A 20,584-nucleotide genomic window follows, 5' to 3' on the forward strand; every position below is an offset into this window, starting at 1 on the left:
TGGCTTTCTGTGGATCATCCTCGGTCCAATCAGACTGGATGATTCGATTGAATCGTCGCTATAACGTAACCTGAGATGACGTGATGTGAATTGGAGTTATAGAAATAAACAGAATAGAACAGAGCTGCTGTTCTTCAGCCCGACTCGCGCTGAGATCAGGGAGCAGACTTTCATGGTGATCCGATGAGAACAAACAGCAGGTTCAGAAACCAGGGGCTGAATTTATCAAACTTCTCAGAATTAGTCCTGCTCACTCTAGAGTCAACAAAAAAATCAGTTAATAGATCCTCAGTGTGATTCACTGCAAAAAACATCTTCAAATTTACAAGGTAACATTTTTTTTATGAATTGTATTTACCCTTAATTTGAGTTGGTAAAGAAGATGATTTGCCAATGGAAAGTAATTTTAATCTTAAAATAAGATAAATAGATAATATGCACCTGAAATAAGACATTGCAATAGTTTTTTTTTTCTTACTTCAAATCTAAACCATTTTGTTTCTAAATCCAAGAAAAAATGCACACAAAAAATGACTTTAGCTTAAAAAGTTTGCAGTGCTCAGACAGACAGAACCAGCTGTGAACGGACTTAAGATGATGTCAATAAATCCTTTGAATTTGCCAATCACTGAATTGATCTGATTATTGATGGCTCTGATGGCCCAGCATCATCTCCAGAATTATGTAACCAAAATATTGCCATAAAATCTGGCAAATTAAAACTTTCTTATTCTGTTATGAGAAGGTTCTTTCAGGCATGTTGATTCACGGCACCAAAATGCACAGAAAATACGTTTCCGCATTTGCGCAGCGGGGGGAACGGACATGTCGATCCTCTTAATTATGAGCCTCATATCTGAGCATGAACTGTTGAATCGTCCATATCGGGGCTGTTTGGAGATGCTGTGAGTCCATGAATTAGCACCAAATAGCCACCTGTCTTTATGCCTTTTCCATGCATTTTTAAAACACAACTTGCTTCATCTTATGTCGACTATTAATGCAAGGCCACAGCATAATCTAGTGGCCAGCAGTTATTTTTATCCTAAGGGATGTTATCAGATGTTATTCAGGGAAGAACTGGGATGCTAAAACGTCTTCAGCTCCCTGAACGTCCATTATCGTCTCTCTGGCCACAATACCACCCTCTAGTGGCCGCTTCTACCCCCTACAGACTCCTCTGGAGGTCTGAAATATCTGCAGGAGTAGGGGTGGTTCTTAGACATCAGAAAGTTGATAAATAGCTTTTAATCTTAAGGCTGGGAGTCTAAGGAGTAATGGTAAAAAAAAAACAATCTGAGAAGTTTGGTAAATACGGCCCAGAGATGGAGAACCAAGCCCAGTAAGAAAGTTCCGTCTGCTTTGGGCTGGTGGTCACCACCATTGGACCCGTCTGCCTGCTGGAGCTCTGATGCTGCTGTGGGGAACCTGAGGGACTTTACATGATGGAGATGTGTTCAGGTCTCATAAGATGTTAGAACCTGCAGTGCGCTGATCACAACAGCAACAGACCGATCGGGTTTCTCTGGTACTTCCCTGCAATGGGATGAAGATCTGGAAATGCTTGGCTTTAGGCTCAGGATTCAGATTCTGGTGGAACTGCAGCCCAATTCCAGCTTAAGTGATCATTTTCTAATCAAAGCTCACATTCAGGATGAAAGTTACATCACCTCCTTGGCTGTGAAGCTAGCCCCAAACTATTGGAACCCCTGACAGGTTTAGCTCATCCTAAACTGACTATTTAATAAATAATCATCAGTGCAACACAAAATCCACTAAAAGCTCATGGAAACTCCTGGTGGTTTTACACGGCACCTACATGGGCGATGACCCCCATAGAGCCCCCACCCGCTCACAGAGTCACAGAAACTGGAGGAGCCTGGCTCCTAGTCGGTGAAGCCGTTCTGGAGATTCCTCTCATAGTTCTCCAGACAGATGTGGACCCGCCCAGTGAAGTAGCTTTGGTCTGAAATGGCCTGCAGGAGGTTCGTCCGGACCAAAGAGATGTCGTACAGCTCGGAGGTGCACGCAGGGCGAGTGTCGGAGCCGCCTGGCTCCAGGAAGACCTGGTAATGTGGAAACAATGAGGAGGAACATGAGTGAGGACCAAAGAGCCAGGATTAAACATTTTAACTGATCTTAGGGCATTTCCAACCTTTCAGACAGACATGTTTCTTTTGTGGGTTTAAAGCTGAAGAAGGTTGTTCATATTGTTAATACCGTAATATATCAATAAAGTTTGACTAACTTATCTGACTGTTGTATTGACATTCTCTTTAGTGCAGCTTCATCTAGTGGATTCAGACCTCAACCCCAGCCACTACTGTAGATTGTATTTTATGCACCTTATAGTATCTTTGACGCAACCGACCCAGGTTCGAATCCGGCCTCTGCTCCTTTGCAGGATGTCTCTCCCCCTCTCTCATACCCCCTTTCCTGTCAGCTTACTGTCAGAAAAACCGAGCCTAATAATAATTTAAAAAATAAAATACGCAATTCATTGAAGGTGTGCCTTATAATCCTGTGCGCCATGTAGTACAGAAAATATGATAATAACCTAAATGCAGCCTTTAATGCAATCTTAGACTCGATCTGCTTTGTCCAAAATGTGAATAGTCCCACACATTCTCATCTTCATACTTTGGATCTTGTGCCAACATATGGCATTGAATGTGAAGGAATAACAGTATTTCCTCACAACGCTGCCCTCTCTGCAGATTATCATCAGATAATGCAATTATACATTTTAAAGAATCAGACCACTGTCCTCGTTATTTCTAAACATTACTGCAAAGGGCAACCATTTAATGTATTCCCCTTCAAGAAGTGAAGCAAAAGCAGCACATTTCTCTTCATTATAAGCGAAAAAAATAATAATTCTAGATGTTTTTTTTATAAAGTTGATAAACCCAACAACAGCTCTGTTTAACAGTCCATCCCCCCTGCCTGCTATTAGCAGTAATGATTTTATGGGATTCTTTATAAATATGATTGCTTCTATTAAAATAAGATCATTTGCGCCCCTCTAAATATGATGAGTTTATCTCTGGCCGATGAATCTCCATCTGAAGTAACTACAGAATCTAAACCAGGTTTAGACTGCTTTGATCCAGTTGAACTTGCTGCATTTGTTACTTCAAGGCTGGACTATTGTAATTCTTTACTATCAGGAAGTCCACAAACTGCAGTTAAAAGCCTTCAGCTGATCCAAAATATTGCAGCCAGAGTTCTGATGAAAATGAAAAACAGAGATCATATCTCTCCTTTCTTACCTTCTCTCCACTGGCTTCCTGTTAAATCCAGAATAGAATTTTAAAATCCTCCTCCTATCATATAAAGCCCTGAATAACTAAGCTCCGTCTGATAGCAGAGATCTGATCGTTCCTTATGTTCCCAACAGTTGTTAAAGCATCAATAAAATATTTAAAGCAATCAGAGTGAAAGTTTTACAACTTGTAACCTTTACTAAAGAGCTGTGGAATGGCTCACTCTGTCGATAAGAGGAATGTGATGGTGTAGAAACATTTAAATATTGTGTGGACTTTGATAAGAATGTGAGTATCTCATTAGCCATTTTAGTTATTTAAACGTTCCTCATTTATGGTACTTACTATTGGGGATGACGTCGACCTATGAATAATATTTTATATAAACTGATATTAAATGTCTAAGACGATCTGGCTTCAGCTCTCCTCCTGTCGCTGTTTACCCCATTACCCCAGAGTTAAACCCCTCTTTTAATAAATCTAAGTGTCCTACCGAATTTGAAGGTTACGAGCCTGTGATTCACTGAAAACTTTCAAAGTTGCTGTTTTAGGGTGCTTGGAAACACTTGATAAGAAATATCCATAACCCCTGGGTTATGCTTGCTGCTAATTTTAACATCAGAACCAACACAATTGCTTCAATATTTGGGAAAATTCCTATATTTTCATTTGAATCAGCAGCCTGCCAGTCTGACTTGTAATTAAGCCTGATTTAGGTTTGACATAATTCCCTAAACTCCATCTGTGTAACACTATGAATTTATTTTCTGAATGTAAATGTGCTATTGTGTAATACCAGCCAAGGATGAAAGGCACACATTGATCCACCAAGGCTCAGAGGAGGCAGACTGCTGTATTCTCTGGTAATCAGCTGCTCATGTTAGAGCGAATACAGCAGATGTGACCATGACCCAGGAATCCTCCGCCTGTCCCTACTAGCAACAAATGCTGTCGGCCTGGACTGTTCAGTCCATAGATAGGAGTAGGGAAAAAGTCCCTCTACATCCTCACCATAAACAATATGTTTGGATCTATGAGCTCAGAAACGAAGCTTGATGAAAACTGTCAGCATTGGATTTACCTGATGAACATTTTCATCCAACTATCAATCAAGAACAAATATAAACGTGAAAATCAAGTCAACAAGCAGAGCTAATATTTATCTTAAAGGAATAGTACACCCAAAACATGATTAGCCTTCATTTTCTACTCACCCCCATGCTGAACAACACTCTGGAGTACTTCTTTGATATCTCAAATGCATCTGGAGATCTGGGAGGCTTCTTGCTGTCTGCTGACATTCAAATAATGGAGGTCTACGGCGCCCGAGTCAGAAAGGTCCATAAAAGTCCACAAAAAACGTGTCAATATTCCTCCATACTGCTCGTCCAATGTATTCCAAGTGTCCTGAGTGGGTAGCATCCAGAATTTACTCAAAACGAAGTCATTTAGAATGTTTTTAGAGCATAAACAGTAGTGTATAGGATTTCCTAAAAGCGCGCGCCTGCGAACTCATGCTCTTCCTCAACACTGAAGTCCTCAGACATTTTTCTTTCGTTGTTTCTTTCTTTGCACAGGTAAACAGCACATTTCTTCTTCTAGCTTGCATTATCGGCAGAGCAGACGCTGAATGCGCACTTTCATCTGGTTTGGTCTGCCGGCTTCCGTAGCGTCGTGAACGCGCTTTCAGGAAATCCTATACACTACTGTTTATGCTCTAAAAACATTCTAAATGACTTCGTTTCGAGTAAATTCTGGATGCTACCCACTCAGGACACTTGGAATACATTGGACGAGCAGTATGGAGGAATATTGACACGTTTTTTGTGGACTTTTATGGACCTTTCTGACTCGGGCGCCGTAGACCTCCATTATTTGAATGTCAGCAGACAGCAAGAAGCCTCCCAGATCTCCAGATGCATTTGAGATATCAAAAAAGTACTCCGGAGTGTTGTTCAGCATGGGGGTGAGTAGAAAATGAAGGCTAATCATGTTTTAGGTGTACTATTCCTTTAAGGACTTTATGGGGAAAGATCCATTCTACATCCAGCTGAAATGGCTCCACGGTGGTCCAAATTTACTCACTCTTATTTATTATTTAGTTATTCCAGAGCTATGAAATTGTATCCATAGGCTCAGACTAAATAAGATCTCTCTGGGAGAAAAGTGATTATCACAGCCTCAGGCAGCAATCACAGGGCTTTGGAAAAAGCCTGAAGGATCCAAAGGGAGGAAGAACCTAAGCATTTGAACGAGTTATGGGGGCGGGTTGAAAGAAAACAGAGGCTCTGGGCCCAGATTTCTGACTGTTTAATATGAAATATAATATTGAGCATCAGAGAGATAGGTGCAAAACATGCCAGCCCGTTTATTCTGTTGTGGGGATTTTGGGTTTGATTTTTCCAGCTTCATATCTGAATTAGTGTTCAATACTAAAAAGGTTGTCATAGTGGGGGATTTTAACATCCATGCTGACTTTGAAGGGGATGACTTAAATGCAGCCTTTAATGCTATTTCAGATGCTATTGGCTTCATTCAAAATGTAAGTAGTCCAACACATTTTCATCTTCACAGTTTGGACCTTTTGCTGATATATTGCATTGAATGTGAGGAAATACTGTTATTTCTTCACAACTCTGTCCTCTCTGACCACTTTTTTAACGAAAATGCTAGAAAACTGGAGAGAAAATGGCACCCTACGTTAAGGTGGGGGGATTGGACAAATCTATCACTCGATGATAGACTCAGCCATTCAACATTCAAAAGTGATTTTCCTTTCTTTTTTGGACCTATGGGTTATGACCATGAAAACCGAACTTTTTTTGCCCAATGCTACTGTGCAGCAGTGATTTATCTACTTAAACTTGAGACAGAAAGAAAGAACTGATATGTTAAAGATAGGCTCTGTGTATGGACCTTGATGCTCCATTTCTTTCTGTATATCATGAGGTTCTATTGTGGCTTCATTAAACAAATAAACTTGAACTAGTTTATTTACAGTTTTGTGAACTTGTTTTTCTTTTTGTTTTCAGTGGCTCGTGTTTTGTACAGCCTAAAAGGAAAGGGGGTATGAGAGACATGCGGCAAAGGACCACAGGCTGAATTCGAACCTGCGTCGGCCGTGTCGAGGACTCAGGCCTCCATAACCACTGCTCCACCTGCACGCCCCGCTCGTTGTTTTTTTAACTATAAACTGGCACATTGTCCACTTGTATTTTAGATCCAGTTCCAACCAGGTTATTTAAGGAGGTATTCCCTTTGAGGTATTCCCATTTTAGATGTGATTAATGTATCTCTGTTACAGGGATATGTACCAAAGGCTTTTAAGGTTGCTGCAATTAAACCTTTCCTTAAGAAGCCATCTCTTGACCCAGATGACTTGGTCAATTATAGACCTATGTCTAATCTTCCTTTCTTAAGCCAGGCGTACACTGTACCATTTATTTTGCCCTTTTTGTGCCGATTCTCTAGTTGTGAGAGAATTTTTTGTTCAGGCTGACTTCAGCCTGAGGGCGCTTGGTTTAGCAAGGCTCGATGTTAACCATCGCCCGATCTCCCGGGGCAAGTAGTTTTTATTGTCGGGAGAGTACAAATTTCATTGCATTTGCCCGCCGGGCAAAAAAAAAAATGTATCATTCAAAAACACTTTTAAATCACAGACATTCGCTGAAAACAACTCACAAGCGTAGCCGGCGCCATTTTTGTTGTTTTGTACACATTCTCGCGTGATTTGAAAAAGTCGGGTGATTTTCCGCCAGATAGTGTGATTTTTGTCCACCTAGCGGTAATTTTGATGTAGTTACCAAAACGACAAACCAGCTAGAAAGTGCTATCATATGGCAGCCTTCTGTACAGGGGTCATACATTGAAAAATGTTCATTCATTTTTTTCTTGTAGACATTGGAGAGGTGCATTTAAATGTTATAGAGCTAAACATGTTAGATTGGTGACCTGTTATGTTATTATTATTGTCTTGTTGCTGTATTTATTTTGTCAGGGAAAATTAATCCTGAGTCAGTTAAAAGTCAGGGAATTCTGAAATGATGTCAGACTGTGGAAACCCTGAATAAAATAACTATAATTATTCTCTAGAAAAGTCACATTATATTAATAGTATTATCTTGTATAAACATACCGTGATTCTAAAATAAAAGTTATTCATTTGTGACATTGACTTCTGTCTTGTGATTTATCTTAAGTTTTTAACCAGTCAAGTTTTTTTTAGATTTTTAACATTACAATTTATATTTTTCCAAGCACACAACAGTTTAAAGCAATGTTTAGTTTGAAAAGAATGTGCAGGAAGGATTGAAAAGCATGTTAACACGGTAATGTAGGCTTGAGTTCATTATCTGACGCATGCAGATACACACCAGGAACCTGGAAACTTACTGAATTACAAAAAACATTTAAAAAACAAACATGTTTCATTGATATATATACAAAAATGAATATTAGGAACTATATTTATCAAACATTATACTGGGCAAGTAAAAATTGTTTCTGGGCAAATGAAATGTGAAAGTCACTTGCCCGTAACCTGACTCCACCAGATGGATTTGCTCCGCATATCCATCTGGAAACCTTCCGTTGAAGTAATTTTGGGAAGGGGCGAAAATACTGGTTAGCTGATTGGCCTATGTTGGTGATAGACGGGCCAAATAAACCATCAGATCAACGAAGCATATGACGTACTAACAGAGCGACGACGAAGAGGAGCCAATTGATAGATCAAACTCTTGCTGAAACCAGTCGGGAGAAGAGCAAAAACATCTTTTCCTCTGAGAAAAGCCTCCAGAGCAGTGTTTTGCTCTTCTTTCAGTGAAGAAATACTCTGTAATTCAGATAAAACTTGCTCGATAGCCACGCTAACGCTAGTTTCATCGGCTGAAGCCGCCATGTTCTTTAGACTGCACTGTCGCGCTTCTCGTTGCGTCACACTTCAACCCGCCTCAAAGCCAACGCTGATTGGACGTTCGTTTGGTGAACGGCTCCAAATTTTCTTCAACGGAGAGTCTCCAGACTGATCTGCGAGTGAAACCTTGAAAGCTCGCGAGATCAGGATGGTCTCACGAGGCTAACTTGGTAAACATCCTTAACGTCAACCCCTGTGTAGTGAACAGGAGGTAACGCGGGGCGATCAGCCTTTAACGACCACCTCCCCATCAGGAATCATAAGGTCGGGAGAAAATCAAACATGTTTGAAATTCAGGCGGCCGTCGTGAGGTGGTCATGGGCAAATCGCTCGGTGCGCAAACAAGGAATCGTCTTCCTCTCAGATGAAACCCAGCAGCATGGCGGTACAATGAGTGAAATGGAGTTTTTTCTGTAAAATTAACAGACCGTAGTAGCCACGTTTGCTCAGCCATGTCTGTTTCCAAATACGTTGTCGCCTTTTCTTTTTAGGGCTTTCAGCACAAAATTGTACAAATAGCCAAGGCAGCGCGTTTCACTCTAGTGAGCTTCATATTCCTCTTCTACTCGTTTGGCTTTTGGATAGACGAGTCCGAGTAGCGCCATCTCACTGCGAAGCTGAGGTTTTTAGATGTACAGTGTGAGCAGGGAGGTCGCATCAGAGCGTCGTCACACAGTGTGAGAACGTACATCGTGAGCTGTGAACTTTTAACCCTGTGGTTTTGTCGTACAGTGTGAGCTGTAGCTGCGTGCAACGATTGAAATAATGGTACAGTGTACGAGCGGCTTTATCTAAAATTCTTGAAAGGTAGTTTCTAAACAAGTGTGCGATCACTTCCACCATAATGAACTTTTTGAAGAGTTTCAGTCTGGCTTTAGAGCTCATCATAGCACTGAAACAGCTCTGGTGAAAGTTGCTAAGATGCTCTCATAGCTTCAGATAATTGACTTGTATCTGTACTTCTGTTAGATCTCAGTGCTGCATTTGATCCAGTTGATCATAATATCCTTTTGAAAAGACTTGAGGATGTTCATGGAATCGATTGTTCCTCATGTTGCTAGATAGACAACCGAATAGATGGATGGCTATAAATATCTGAGAATGTTTAACTTAAACTGACTGTATAGTCTTGTTTTAGTATTATTTTGTATTACAGCAGTAGATAACCGCTGTGCTTGAAGGTTTCCTAATTGGAAGAGGCTGCTTCACCTTGGGACTGACTATGGTGTCCTCATCATTCTGTCGGATGTTGTCGTCTATGAAGATGTGCTGAACATGCTGGTCAAAGGGGTCAATCCACAGCGGTTTCCCTCCTCGTATGGAGAAGGTGTTGCTAGCCCACCTGGATGCAGAAACCAGGATAAACAATCATTAAAAAGAGAAGAAGAGGAGAAGAGTGGTGCTGTGTTTGTGCTGCAGCATCTAAATGGGTACCAGTCAAAGTGGTCCTGGAACCCCCCCAGACCCTGCACCGAGCTCAGGTACTGGTAGAGTCCTCTCTCCCCATTGCTGGTGGACAGGCGGTCCTCGGCGCGGCTCAGGACGATCCCTCTTCTGCTGCAGCGGATCTTTCCTGGGGTCATGTCCACGCTGAGCTGAGGCACAGGAGAACAAAGGAGCAGAGGTCAAAGAGAAGGCTCTGGGATGGACGGCGTTAGGAGCTCTGCAGCTAAAGCGCTGAAAAAAAGACACTAAGAAAGAAAAACAGGTGAAGTCTAGAAACCCATGAAAGGTTGATTTATTTCCATCCCGTTTTCTCAGTCTCTCAACCCACAGCTGAACCGCAGGTTAGATTTTCCAGTGCTCTGTGCTTTGGACATGCTTCCTACTTCACACCATCTGTTCAGATGGTTTTCATTTTTTTTTCTTTCTTTTTTTTAACAGTGGCAATAAGAATAATCGTCTTGATGCCAAAAAGAGTCCATCAGATTTTATTTGATCAAGTGGAGCAGTACGGCTATCGCCATAGTGTTCTGCTTGGTTTATGCATGTAAATGGCTTTATTATAATCCTTGGGGGGCCTTGGCAAAAACCGTGGCAGGTGCAGTGCATGGACGCCCGCGGCGTTCCGTGTTCCGTGGGACCTCGGTGTAAGGAGAAGATCTGACAGCTGCACATGTGGGACCTTCATAGACCTCCTCCAAGGTTTATTCTGTCAACTCACTGCACGGCCTCATGGGGAAAACTTCTGCATTTTTCACTGATGGACCTGTTTTTTCGGGGGTTGAATTGGCAGGATGTAGGGATGGGAATCGAAAACCGGTTCCTGTTAAGAACCGGTTCTGTATTTTCCGATTCCATGGCATCGTTTGGCAGCTCACTGAACGATTCTTTTTTCGATTCCCGCAGCACCAGAGCCTAGAGCGCCGGCTCTGGGGAGCACGACTTACGTCACGTTTTTTACGTAAGTTACGCAAGTTACGCAAGTTGGAAGAACTATTCGAGGAGGAAGACAATGAGCTGCGGTCACTTTGTGAATCAGAGCCCCGTCTTTCCTTAGCCCAGAGGGTAGATCAGGAAATCCAGCTCTATAAAAGCTTGCCCTCCATCCCCTGCAGGGATAGCGCCACACTGTGGTGGTGGAACAAGCAAGATACGCTGCCCTTGCTATCTGACTGGCTGAAAACTACCTCTGTGTGCAGGCTTCCTCCACCTCATCTGAGAGGGTGTTCTCCACAGCTGGAGACACCATAAGCCCTGAAAGATCCCGTATCCTTCCAGAAAAAGCAGATATGCTCATCTTTCTGCAAAATAACTGTTAATTTTCCCTACTACTGTTTTATAATTAGTATTTTTTGTTATTTAAAATAGGTTATTATCCCATCATTTGTTATTAGACATTGTTGGTTATTAAGTTTGTTCTTGTATATTTATTTTTCATTTAAACACAGATGTTACTCCAGTTTCACATTTCCTGTGGACATCTTGATCTTGTTGAGTTTGTAAGATTGTGCAATAGTTAAGTAAACAAAGTTGATGCTGATAATCAAACTGTTTGTTCTCCTTTTTCCCCCAAATTGGAATCGAAAAAAGAATCGATAAAGAATCGAATCATTTCATAGAATCGAAAAGGGAATCGGAATCGTGAAAATCTTTTCAATTCCCAACCCTAGCAGGATGTGCCATCAAACACATATGTTACTAATAGTTTAGTCATGTGGACGAAGGGTGAGCAGGTTTCTGCAAGACAACATGCAGGGCCTCAAGTCAGCTCCACTCCTGCTTACCTTGAGCTCAGGCAGATCAGGGAACAGTGGATGAAGCCCCTCCTTCAGCGCTCGACTCATAGCCCTCAGCACGCGAGGCAGGTCCGATCCGAACGTGCGGAAAACAATGGCGAACTCTCGTCCTTCCTGCGCCAGGTCTCTGATGAGCTGGAAGAAGGAAGGGAGGATCCAGTGGTAAAGCCGCCCATCCTCCCCTCTGACCGACAGCTGTGGGTCTTTCTGTAGAACACAAAGACAGGAAACGATGACAACAAGATAAATCTGAGCCACAATCAGACATCATCTTTCCCTCAGAGCAACACGCAGGTCTCTGCACCACGTCACACTTACCTTGGCGCCCTCAGGCCAGCGGAGCAGCTCTAGATGTTCCTCCAAAAGTCCTCGGAAGCGTCGCCCAGCAACAGAGGTGAAGCACGGCGAGCGTCCGAACTGAGAGTAGTAGCTGGCAGCGCCGCTGCAGGGAGGAAACATGGAGGCGGAGTCACTCAACCATTCCCACTTTCCTGCCGCAGAGAAAAACCAGAGGAAGAAATCAGCCAGGAGAGCAGGAGGGTCAATGAATGATGAGATTATCATTTTTAGATGTTGGTAAAACACCCATGGCTGCTCAGAGATGAAAAAAACTTCTGTAAATTAAAGGATTATTTTGATAATCGGCTAATCTGTTGATTATTTTTTCGATTAATCGATAAGTAATCAGATAGCCAAAGGTTCCTTAAAGATTTTATACAGAATTAAACAAAGTGAAACAAAATCTTTTTGACTTGAGGACTTCTGAATAGAGCAGTTTGACAGGAGAAAAGTTTTTTTTCTTTAATCTTAAATGCCAAATTCCCAAAAAGTTTAAAACAATCCACTGGACTTTGTTTCCAAGTTTGAAGTCGTTTCTCTTCCATCCATCAAGCTTTTTCAATCCAAAATGTCAGAAATAGTGTCGAGTTGCAGGTTTTATACAGCAGCCCAACAAAGCCTGGTTTCTGTTTAGAAAACATGCAAATAGAAACGGATGAACGGGTCCCCCCCATTGGAACGAGGGTCGTTTGGTTGTTTCTTTTGTTAGCCTGCAATGCTCCATGGCGCTAGGCTTACCGCACCGTGACGTCAATGCCAAAGATGTCAAGAGGGAGGAGTTACTATATTTGGGCACATATATATATATATATATATATATATACACATTTATTAGGGGTGGAACGGTTCACAAAATCCACGGTTCGGTTCGGTTCATGTTGATTGTTACACCGAAATCCCATAAAAATTTATGAAATTAATGAAAAAATCCAAAAATATTAATGAATTCTAATTATTTTGAATGATTCACGGAAACTCTGGATCATTTCCGCATGTTTTGCTGCTTTGAATTTAATCATCTGGCGCATGCTCTCTACCATCTCCTAGGGACTCAGAGCGGAGCGGACGGGAGCCACAGTGGAGGCTGTAGGCTTTGCTTTGTACAGGCGGTCTGGAGCGCAGCGGGGCGGAGCGCTGACGGAGTATGAGGGATTTCGGGGTTAGCATGACATGTTGGTCATGTTGCTGTTAGCATAAACAAAACGTGTTGCACAATGCTTGCACACTGTTGCACTTTTATCCACAGCTTTCTTCCTGCCGTCATCGTAGGTCACTCTAAATGCAAAGTGGTCCCATACAGCAGACCTATAAAGTGCTGCTGGCGCGTCTTCCAACTCCTGTTCTTTCCCACTCGCCATACCCACACAATTCTCCACAACAACTGATTTTTTTCTGCTACACCCGGCTACGCTGCTTTGCTTCTTCTTCTTCTTGTTTACTACTGGTGGTTGGCTTTGGTCGCAGTACCGCCACCTTCTGCTCTGGAGTGTAAACGCTTCGCCTATGAGAAAAAGGAGCAGCGCATGAACCGAACGAAACACACGCGAACCGAACCGAGACAGTCGAACGGAACGATTCTGACGGTTTTCATAAATCGTCCCATCCCTAGTCCAGATATGACATTCTTTGACCGAAGCTCCGGCAGGTGCTGGCGGTTGTAGATGCAGGATCGATGTCTAACGTCTAAGCCTCTGGAGCTGTATCAAGCCGCTGCCTCGAGGCGCAGCCATCTTGGATTTTATTCATTCGGTTTTCATAAACCATTCCATCCCTAATAAATATATATATATATATATATATATATATTTATATATATATATATATATATATATATATATATATATATATATATATATATATTATATATATTTCCAGCTACTTTTTTCCCCTTTTTTTCCCTTAACCGCAACTAAGAACACAAAATTGAAGGAGCTAAAGCAGTTTATAAAAATATAAAATAAATAACATGCTGTTTTCAGTACTAAGAACAAATAAGCAAAATCACAATTGCGTTACCTGAGCAGTTAACTAATTACATAGTAATACTACTCACCATAGTCATGATACATTCCAAATAAATAGTGATAGTTTACACAATATCAGCAATAGTAGAGAAATCTCCAACATTGGTGACGGACAAATACCAGCAACGGGAAGAAGAACTCCAAGCACACATCATACACTAACATACATCTGAATATACTGTGACCAGATCAACTGTTTGAAAAGGATTTTAAAGCTGTGAATATTTTTTAATTGTTTATGTTGTGAACTTAAGCTGTTCCAGAGTTTCAATCCAAATACAAATATATAAAAACTTTTCCGAGTTCTTCTAACTCCGGGTAATGGGAACTCATCATAGCCTCTCAGATTATCAATCGTCTCTCAAAATTCAAATTTGTTTTGTAGATTTTCAGGCAGCGTTTTTTTTTAAATGCTTTGTATAAAATAATAGAAGTATAATACAGGTCCTTCTAAAATATTAGCATATGGTGATAAAGTTCATTATTTTCCATAATGCAGGCATCCCCAACCTGGGTCCTCGAGGCCCGCTGTCCTGCAGGTTTCAGAGGTTTCCCTGCTTTAGCACAGCTGATTATAGTGTTTGCAGTAGACCAAAAGCCTGTTAATCAGCTTTCAATTAAAATCAGCTGTGCTGGAGCAATCAAACCTCTAAAACCTCCAGGACAGCGGACTGAGGTTGGGGATGCCTGCCATAAGGTAATGATAAAACTTGAACATTCATATATTTTAGATTCATTGCACACTAACTGACATATTTCAGGTCTTTTATTGTCTTCATACGGATGATTTCGGCATACAGCTCATGAAAACCCAAAATTCCTCTCTCGCAAAATTAGCAGATTTCATCCGACCAATAAAAGCAAAGTGTTCTTAATACAAAAAAAAGTTAACCTTCAAATAATTCTGTACGGTTATTTACTCAATACTTTGTGGGGAATCCTTTAGCAGAAATGACTGCTTCAATGCGGCGTGGCATTGGGGCAATCAGCCTGTGGCTCTGCTGAGGTGTCATGGAGGCCCAGGATGCTTCCATAGGGGCCTTTAGCTCATCCACAGTGTTTGGTCTTGCGTCTCTTAAAGCTACAGTGTGTAATTTTCAGCGACATCAAACGTCCAGACTGCAGACCGCAGCAATATGAACGTCTCCCCCCCACCGCTTCTCCCCCCCAACAGTAAGGCGAGCGTTACGGGACAAAATGTCTTCCACGACGTCCGCATCACCTACCTTCTCAAGTGATGAGGTTTGTTTACATAGATAATTTTACAGATAGTATTTCATTAGTCTGTGTAGGGTATAGATTTCATGTAGACTTAAGATAATAAATATACCCGTTATTTTTTCTACGTCGTTGTGACGTTTTGGTGAGCTGCTTTGCATGGTGATATAAACAGACGAAGTAATTGTAGTCATTAGTTTTACAGCGAGATTGTGTTCGCTGGAAGAATATATATTCCCCGTTTACAGAGTCCAAGTCTTGTTTGTGGCACGGGGGTTACAAGGCGAGGAAGAGGGAGAGGGCGAGGGCATGCAGCTAGGGCCAGGCGAGGGAGGGGTGCCAGCGGGGTGAGAGCAGAGGAGGAAAGGCTTGAAGATCTCCAAAGGAGCTGGAGAGAAGTAACCGAGGTATATATCCAGAAAATTATTTTACAGAAAATTACTGAATCATTACCTGTGAAACGTCAGGGACGTTGCTGAATAAGTATACTGGAGAGTAACAGCATCATCACGCAGCATGTTATTGTTTTAGACAGGTCTGAGCATCCTGTACTCCAAAAACTGCAGTGATATTAGACAATTGTGTGTGTAGGATTAATTACCTGTCCAAGAGAAAACTGGCAACTTGAGCGTCACTTTGAAAACCTTTTTCCTCCATCAGTGACTTCCATCGTGTAAATGCCGTGCCAATGTTGATCCGTGTTTTTTGTCGTTTCTTGTCACGCTTGCGTTTATTCTCGTCGTGTTTCCGCTTCTTAGATGAGGGGGGTTCGGTGTCCGCCGCTTTTCGTTGTGATACAGAGTAGGCATGATCCTCCATTCGTCTGATGTTTGGCCACACAGTGCCAAACAGTTTGCAAAGTCACTCACGCCTGCCGCCTTGTTCACCTTTCTTGTTACTGAGGCGCAGTATACCTGCTTCTTCTTCTTCTTTGGTTTCAGGCAGACTAAACGCTTCTCAGGCATAATACTGCCATCTATTGTTCAGTACCGTCTCAGTTAATCTCTCTCAACTTGCCGTAGTTATTTTCGAGCGTCATGGGAGATCTCGCAATCGCTAGTTTGTTGCCTCTGCGCTTGCCGTAGCGCAAAGATGTCTGCCTCCATGGCTGCGAGACCCGCTCCTATGTAATTATAAATAACGAATTCTAAGGCAAAGCAAATATTATGGTTAAAAGGCTGAGCTCATAGGTGATGATAAAAAACATAGTTATGTATAATATATTAAATTTCTGACTTTATATCCCTGTAATTATTACACACTGTAGCTTTAACTTTCTCTTCACAGTATCCCACAGATTCTCTATGGGGTTCAGGATAGGAGAGCTGGCAGGCCAATTGAGCCCAGTGGTCAGTAAACTATTTACCAGTGGTTTTGGCACTGTGGGCGGGTGGCAGGTCATGCTGAAAAATTAAATCTTCATCTCCATAAAGCTTTTCAGCAGATGGAAGCATGAAGTGCTCCATAATCTCCTGATAGCTGCATTGACCTTGCCCTTGATAAAACCCAGTGGACCAACACCAGCAGCTGACATGGCGCCCCAGACCATCACTGACTGTGGCTACTTGACACTGGACTTCTGGCATTTTGGCATTTCCTTCTCCCCAGTCTTCCTCCAGACTCTGGCACCTTGATTTCCAAATGACGTGTAAAACTGAGCAACAGTCCAGAGCTGCTTCTCTGTAGCCCAGGTCAGGCGCCTCTGCTGCTGTTTCTGGTTCTAAAGTGGCTGACCTGGGGAATGCGGCACCTGTAGCCCATTTCCTGGGCTACGGTGCACAGTGGCTCTGGATGTTTCTACTCCAGACTCAGTCCACTGCTTCCGCAGGTCCCCCAAGGTCTGGAATCGGCCCTTCTCCACAATCTTCCTCAGGGTCCGGTCACCTCTTCTCGCTGTGCAGCGTTTTCTGCCACTTTTTCCTTCCCACTGAGGTGCATCGATACAGCAGCACTCTGGGAACAGTCTATTGGTTCAGAAATATCTTTCTGTGTCATTACTCTGGCTTGAGGGGGTCAATGATGGCCTTCTGGACAGCAGGCAGGTCGGCAGTCTGACCCATGATTGGGGTTCTGAGTGATGAACCAGGCTGGGAGTTTTAAAGGCCTCAGGAATCTTTTGCAGGTGTTTAGAGTTAATTTGTTGATTCAGATGATTAGGTGCATAGCTCCTTTAGAGACCTCGATCATGATATGCTAATTTTGTGAGATAGGAATCTTGGGGTTTCATGAGCTGTATGCCAAAATCATCAAAAATCATCCGACAAAAAAAGACCTCAAATATTTCAGTTAGTGTGCAATGAATCTAAAATATATGAATTCTCAAGTTTTATCATCACATTATAGAAACTATTCAACTTTATCACAATAAGCTAATATTTTGAGAGGGACCTGTATTTGACAAAATCTCCAAATATGAGCAACTTTGACTGTGATGTGAGTATGAATCTAATGCCCACCTTAGTGAATGATGCCCTTTACTGGCTTCTCTACTGTAACTAAAGGATTAGTTGTGTTTTGGTAGGTGTTTCCCACACTTCCACACGATATGTGAGATATGGAGGAATCAAGGTAGACGAGGACGAAGATAATCCACATCTAGGTTTGATTTTATTCAGCTTTTTTGTTTTTTGATTGTCTGATGTGACGCTTCAATGACAATTTATTATCAATTATAACTCCCAAAAATTTGTTTTCACTCACATTTACAATTTAATTAGTACACCTTCAATAATAATTGGTAATCCCTAATTAATCTTAACATGAGCCTAAAACATTACTTTAGTATTTAGTGTGGGAGCCCCACCTGTGGTGACCCATTTTAACAGATGGAACCTGTCAGTTGTACCTGTACGATGGAGTATTAGGGCTTCAGATTGGTTTTATTTTTTTATTTTGAGAATAAAGTCATAACATTACTAGAATAAAGTTGTAATAATATTAGAACGAGAGTGGAGGATGGGGGGGTTCTTACCGCTTTCGCTCATCCGCCCCCATGTGACGGTGGTGAGGAAGTAATCCAGGGCGGCTACGGTCCCCTGTCCGGTCACCGAGTCCGACACCAGGATGGTGTTGTTCAGGTCCATGTGAAGGATTAACTTCTTCCTCGGTGCCTGCTTCTCGGAGCCCAGTCCCGGAGGGACTGACGCCGCCGGGTCACGCGCTGCTGGCGGCCGCTCAGGCTCTCTGGTACCTCGGTCCTCCGTCCCTTCATGTTCGTCCGCCATGACAGCGCAGCGAGCAGGCAGGAAGTTACTAGCTGACTCGCTGCCTCATCCATGAGGTGGTTTCCAGCAGAATTACCGAGAAACCATTCCAGAAACTACCGACAGCTGACATTCACCGGTAGCTACTTCCTCATTCTTCTTCTTCTTCTTCTTCTTCTATTGAGTTTTCTGGCAGTTTGCATCCTGTGTGCATTACCGCCATCAACTGGACGGAGATGTAATTCAGAAATATAATGTCTGTATATCTTTATATCTTCATGAAACTAAATTCTATCTATACTTACACACACGCACATACACACACTAAATTCTCCCAGCTAATTCTGTATCTTTTAAATATTTAATAAGCGCTTTAATTATCTTATCTGATTGATGCTTCCCTAATAAATCTGCCATCTTTACTGAACTCCCCATTACCCTTTCCAGTTCTTTCCTCTCTTTTGTATATTTGCTACAATAGATCAACACATGTTCTACTCCTTCGATTTCTCCGCAATAACAACAATTACCCGTTGGATGTTTCCCTATTATTTTTAGACCTGCATTTAAACTAGTATGCCCAATCCTTAACCTGTTTATCCATATTTCCTCTCTTCTACTCATTATACTGTTATATCCTATGCTAATATCTTTATGTATTTTATATAAATGTCTTCCTTTTTTTTCTAAATTCCATCTCTTCTGCCATACCTTATTTATTTTATCTTTAATAATTACTTTTATTTCTGTTCTACTTAGCGGGACATCATATTCAATTTCTCCTACTTTAACTGCTTCTTTAGCTAACTTATCTACTTTTTCATTACCTAAGATTCCTCTGTGTGCTGGAACCCATGTGAATTGAATACTTATATTTTGTTGCCTTATACCATACATTAAATAACTGACTTCATCTAAAAGATCTTGACGGCTTTCAGATTTTCCACTTTTAAAACTAGTCAGGCAAGACATTGAATCTGAACAGATAACTACATTTCTAGGCTTCACCTCCAGCACCCATTGCAATGCTAAAATAATTGCCAACATCTCTGCTGAAAAAATTGATAAATTATCTGTTGTTCTTCTCTTGATAGAAATATTTTCTTTTGGAATATATACTGCTACTCCTGTTTTACCATTTTCCTCTTTTGATGCATCTGTATATATTTGTGTCATATTTTCATACCTTACTTCTAAATGCTGCTGAATAATTTGATACAAACCTCCACAAGACTCTTCTATTTTTTTAGTTTCTAAATTTACTATTGGCATTTCGAAAAACCATGGAGCAATTTTAGATGTACTTACAGTTTTACAGTATGTTATATTACTTATCCCAGAATACTCTGCATAAATATTTCCTTCCCATCCAAAACTCCCTATATTATGGCCATATTCCCAACATTCTCTGAATATCTGTTTAGTAGGGTGATTTTCCTCATGCCCTTGTAAATTTAACCAGTAATTTATTGACAGTTTCATCCTCCTTAAGTCCAGTGGCATTTCTCCAGTAATCACTTGAAGAGCAGGAACTGGAGATGTTCGAAAAGCACCACTACATATCCTAAGCGCTTTGGCTTGGATTCTATCTAAATCTAACAACAAAGAATTTGCAGCTGATTTATAAACAATACATCCATAGTCCAACACAGATCGAATTAAAACATCATATATTCTTTTCAAGGATGAGCTAGTTGCCCCCCAGTCATTCCCTGACAAACATTTCAATATATTAATACCTTTTTTACATTTATCAATAATCTTCTGCATATGTATCTTAAATGAAAGTTTTTCATCAAACCATACACCAAGGTACCTTATCATATTTACCTGTTTCAATTCATGCCCATATAATCTAAGATCTACTGTTGGATTATCCCTTTTCCTTGAAAAACATAATACTTGTGTCTTCTCAACAGACAAACGAAACCCCCATTCGTGTGACCATCTTTCTACCGTTTTAATTGCTGATTGCATTCTATTTTTTAAATAACTAAGATTTCCTCCTCTCACCCACAATGCCCCATCATCTGCATATAATGCTTTATTAATTCTAAAATCTATATTATCAAAAATATAATTAATCATTATATTAAAAAGCACTGGACTACATACACTACCTTGTGGAGTTCCATTTTGTATATCATAAATGTTTGAATAATTTACCCCAACTCTTACTTCTATTTTTCTATTCTTTAAAAAATCCTTAATCCAATTAAACATTTTTCCTTTGATTCCCATTTTATTCATCCTAATTAATAAACCCTCCTTCCAAAGCATATCATATGCTTTTTCAATATCAAAAAATGTAGCCAAGAGAATTTCTTTATTTACCTGAGCCTTTCTTATTTCATTTTCTAAACAAGCAATTGGATCTATT

The 20,584-nt window shown here is 41.1% G+C and overlaps 1 protein-coding gene across 1 annotated transcript; it reads right to left on the reverse strand.

Annotated features, from left to right (window-relative positions):
* Nucleotides 1-1,622: 1,622 nt before the first annotated feature.
* Nucleotides 1,623-18,365, reverse strand: si:dkey-32e6.3. Its single transcript, XM_038290411.1, has 6 exons — nt 17,973-18,365; nt 11,739-11,911; nt 11,409-11,627; nt 9,616-9,776; nt 9,391-9,523; nt 1,623-2,066 (listed from the first exon to the last, which is right to left on the reverse strand). The coding sequence occupies exons 1-6, from the start codon at nt 18,223-18,225 to the stop codon at nt 1,887-1,889; spliced, it is 1,119 nt and encodes a 372-aa protein (XP_038146339.1). The 5' UTR covers nt 18,226-18,365; the 3' UTR covers nt 1,623-1,886.
* Between the last annotated feature and the right edge of the window lie 2,219 nt (nt 18,366-20,584).

Source organism: Cyprinodon tularosa, unplaced genomic scaffold (genome assembly GCF_016077235.1).
Source record: "Cyprinodon tularosa strain WSP-4 unplaced genomic scaffold, ASM1607723v1 ctg280, whole genome shotgun sequence".
Lineage (NCBI taxonomy): Eukaryota > Metazoa > Chordata > Actinopteri > Cyprinodontiformes > Cyprinodontidae > Cyprinodon > Cyprinodon tularosa.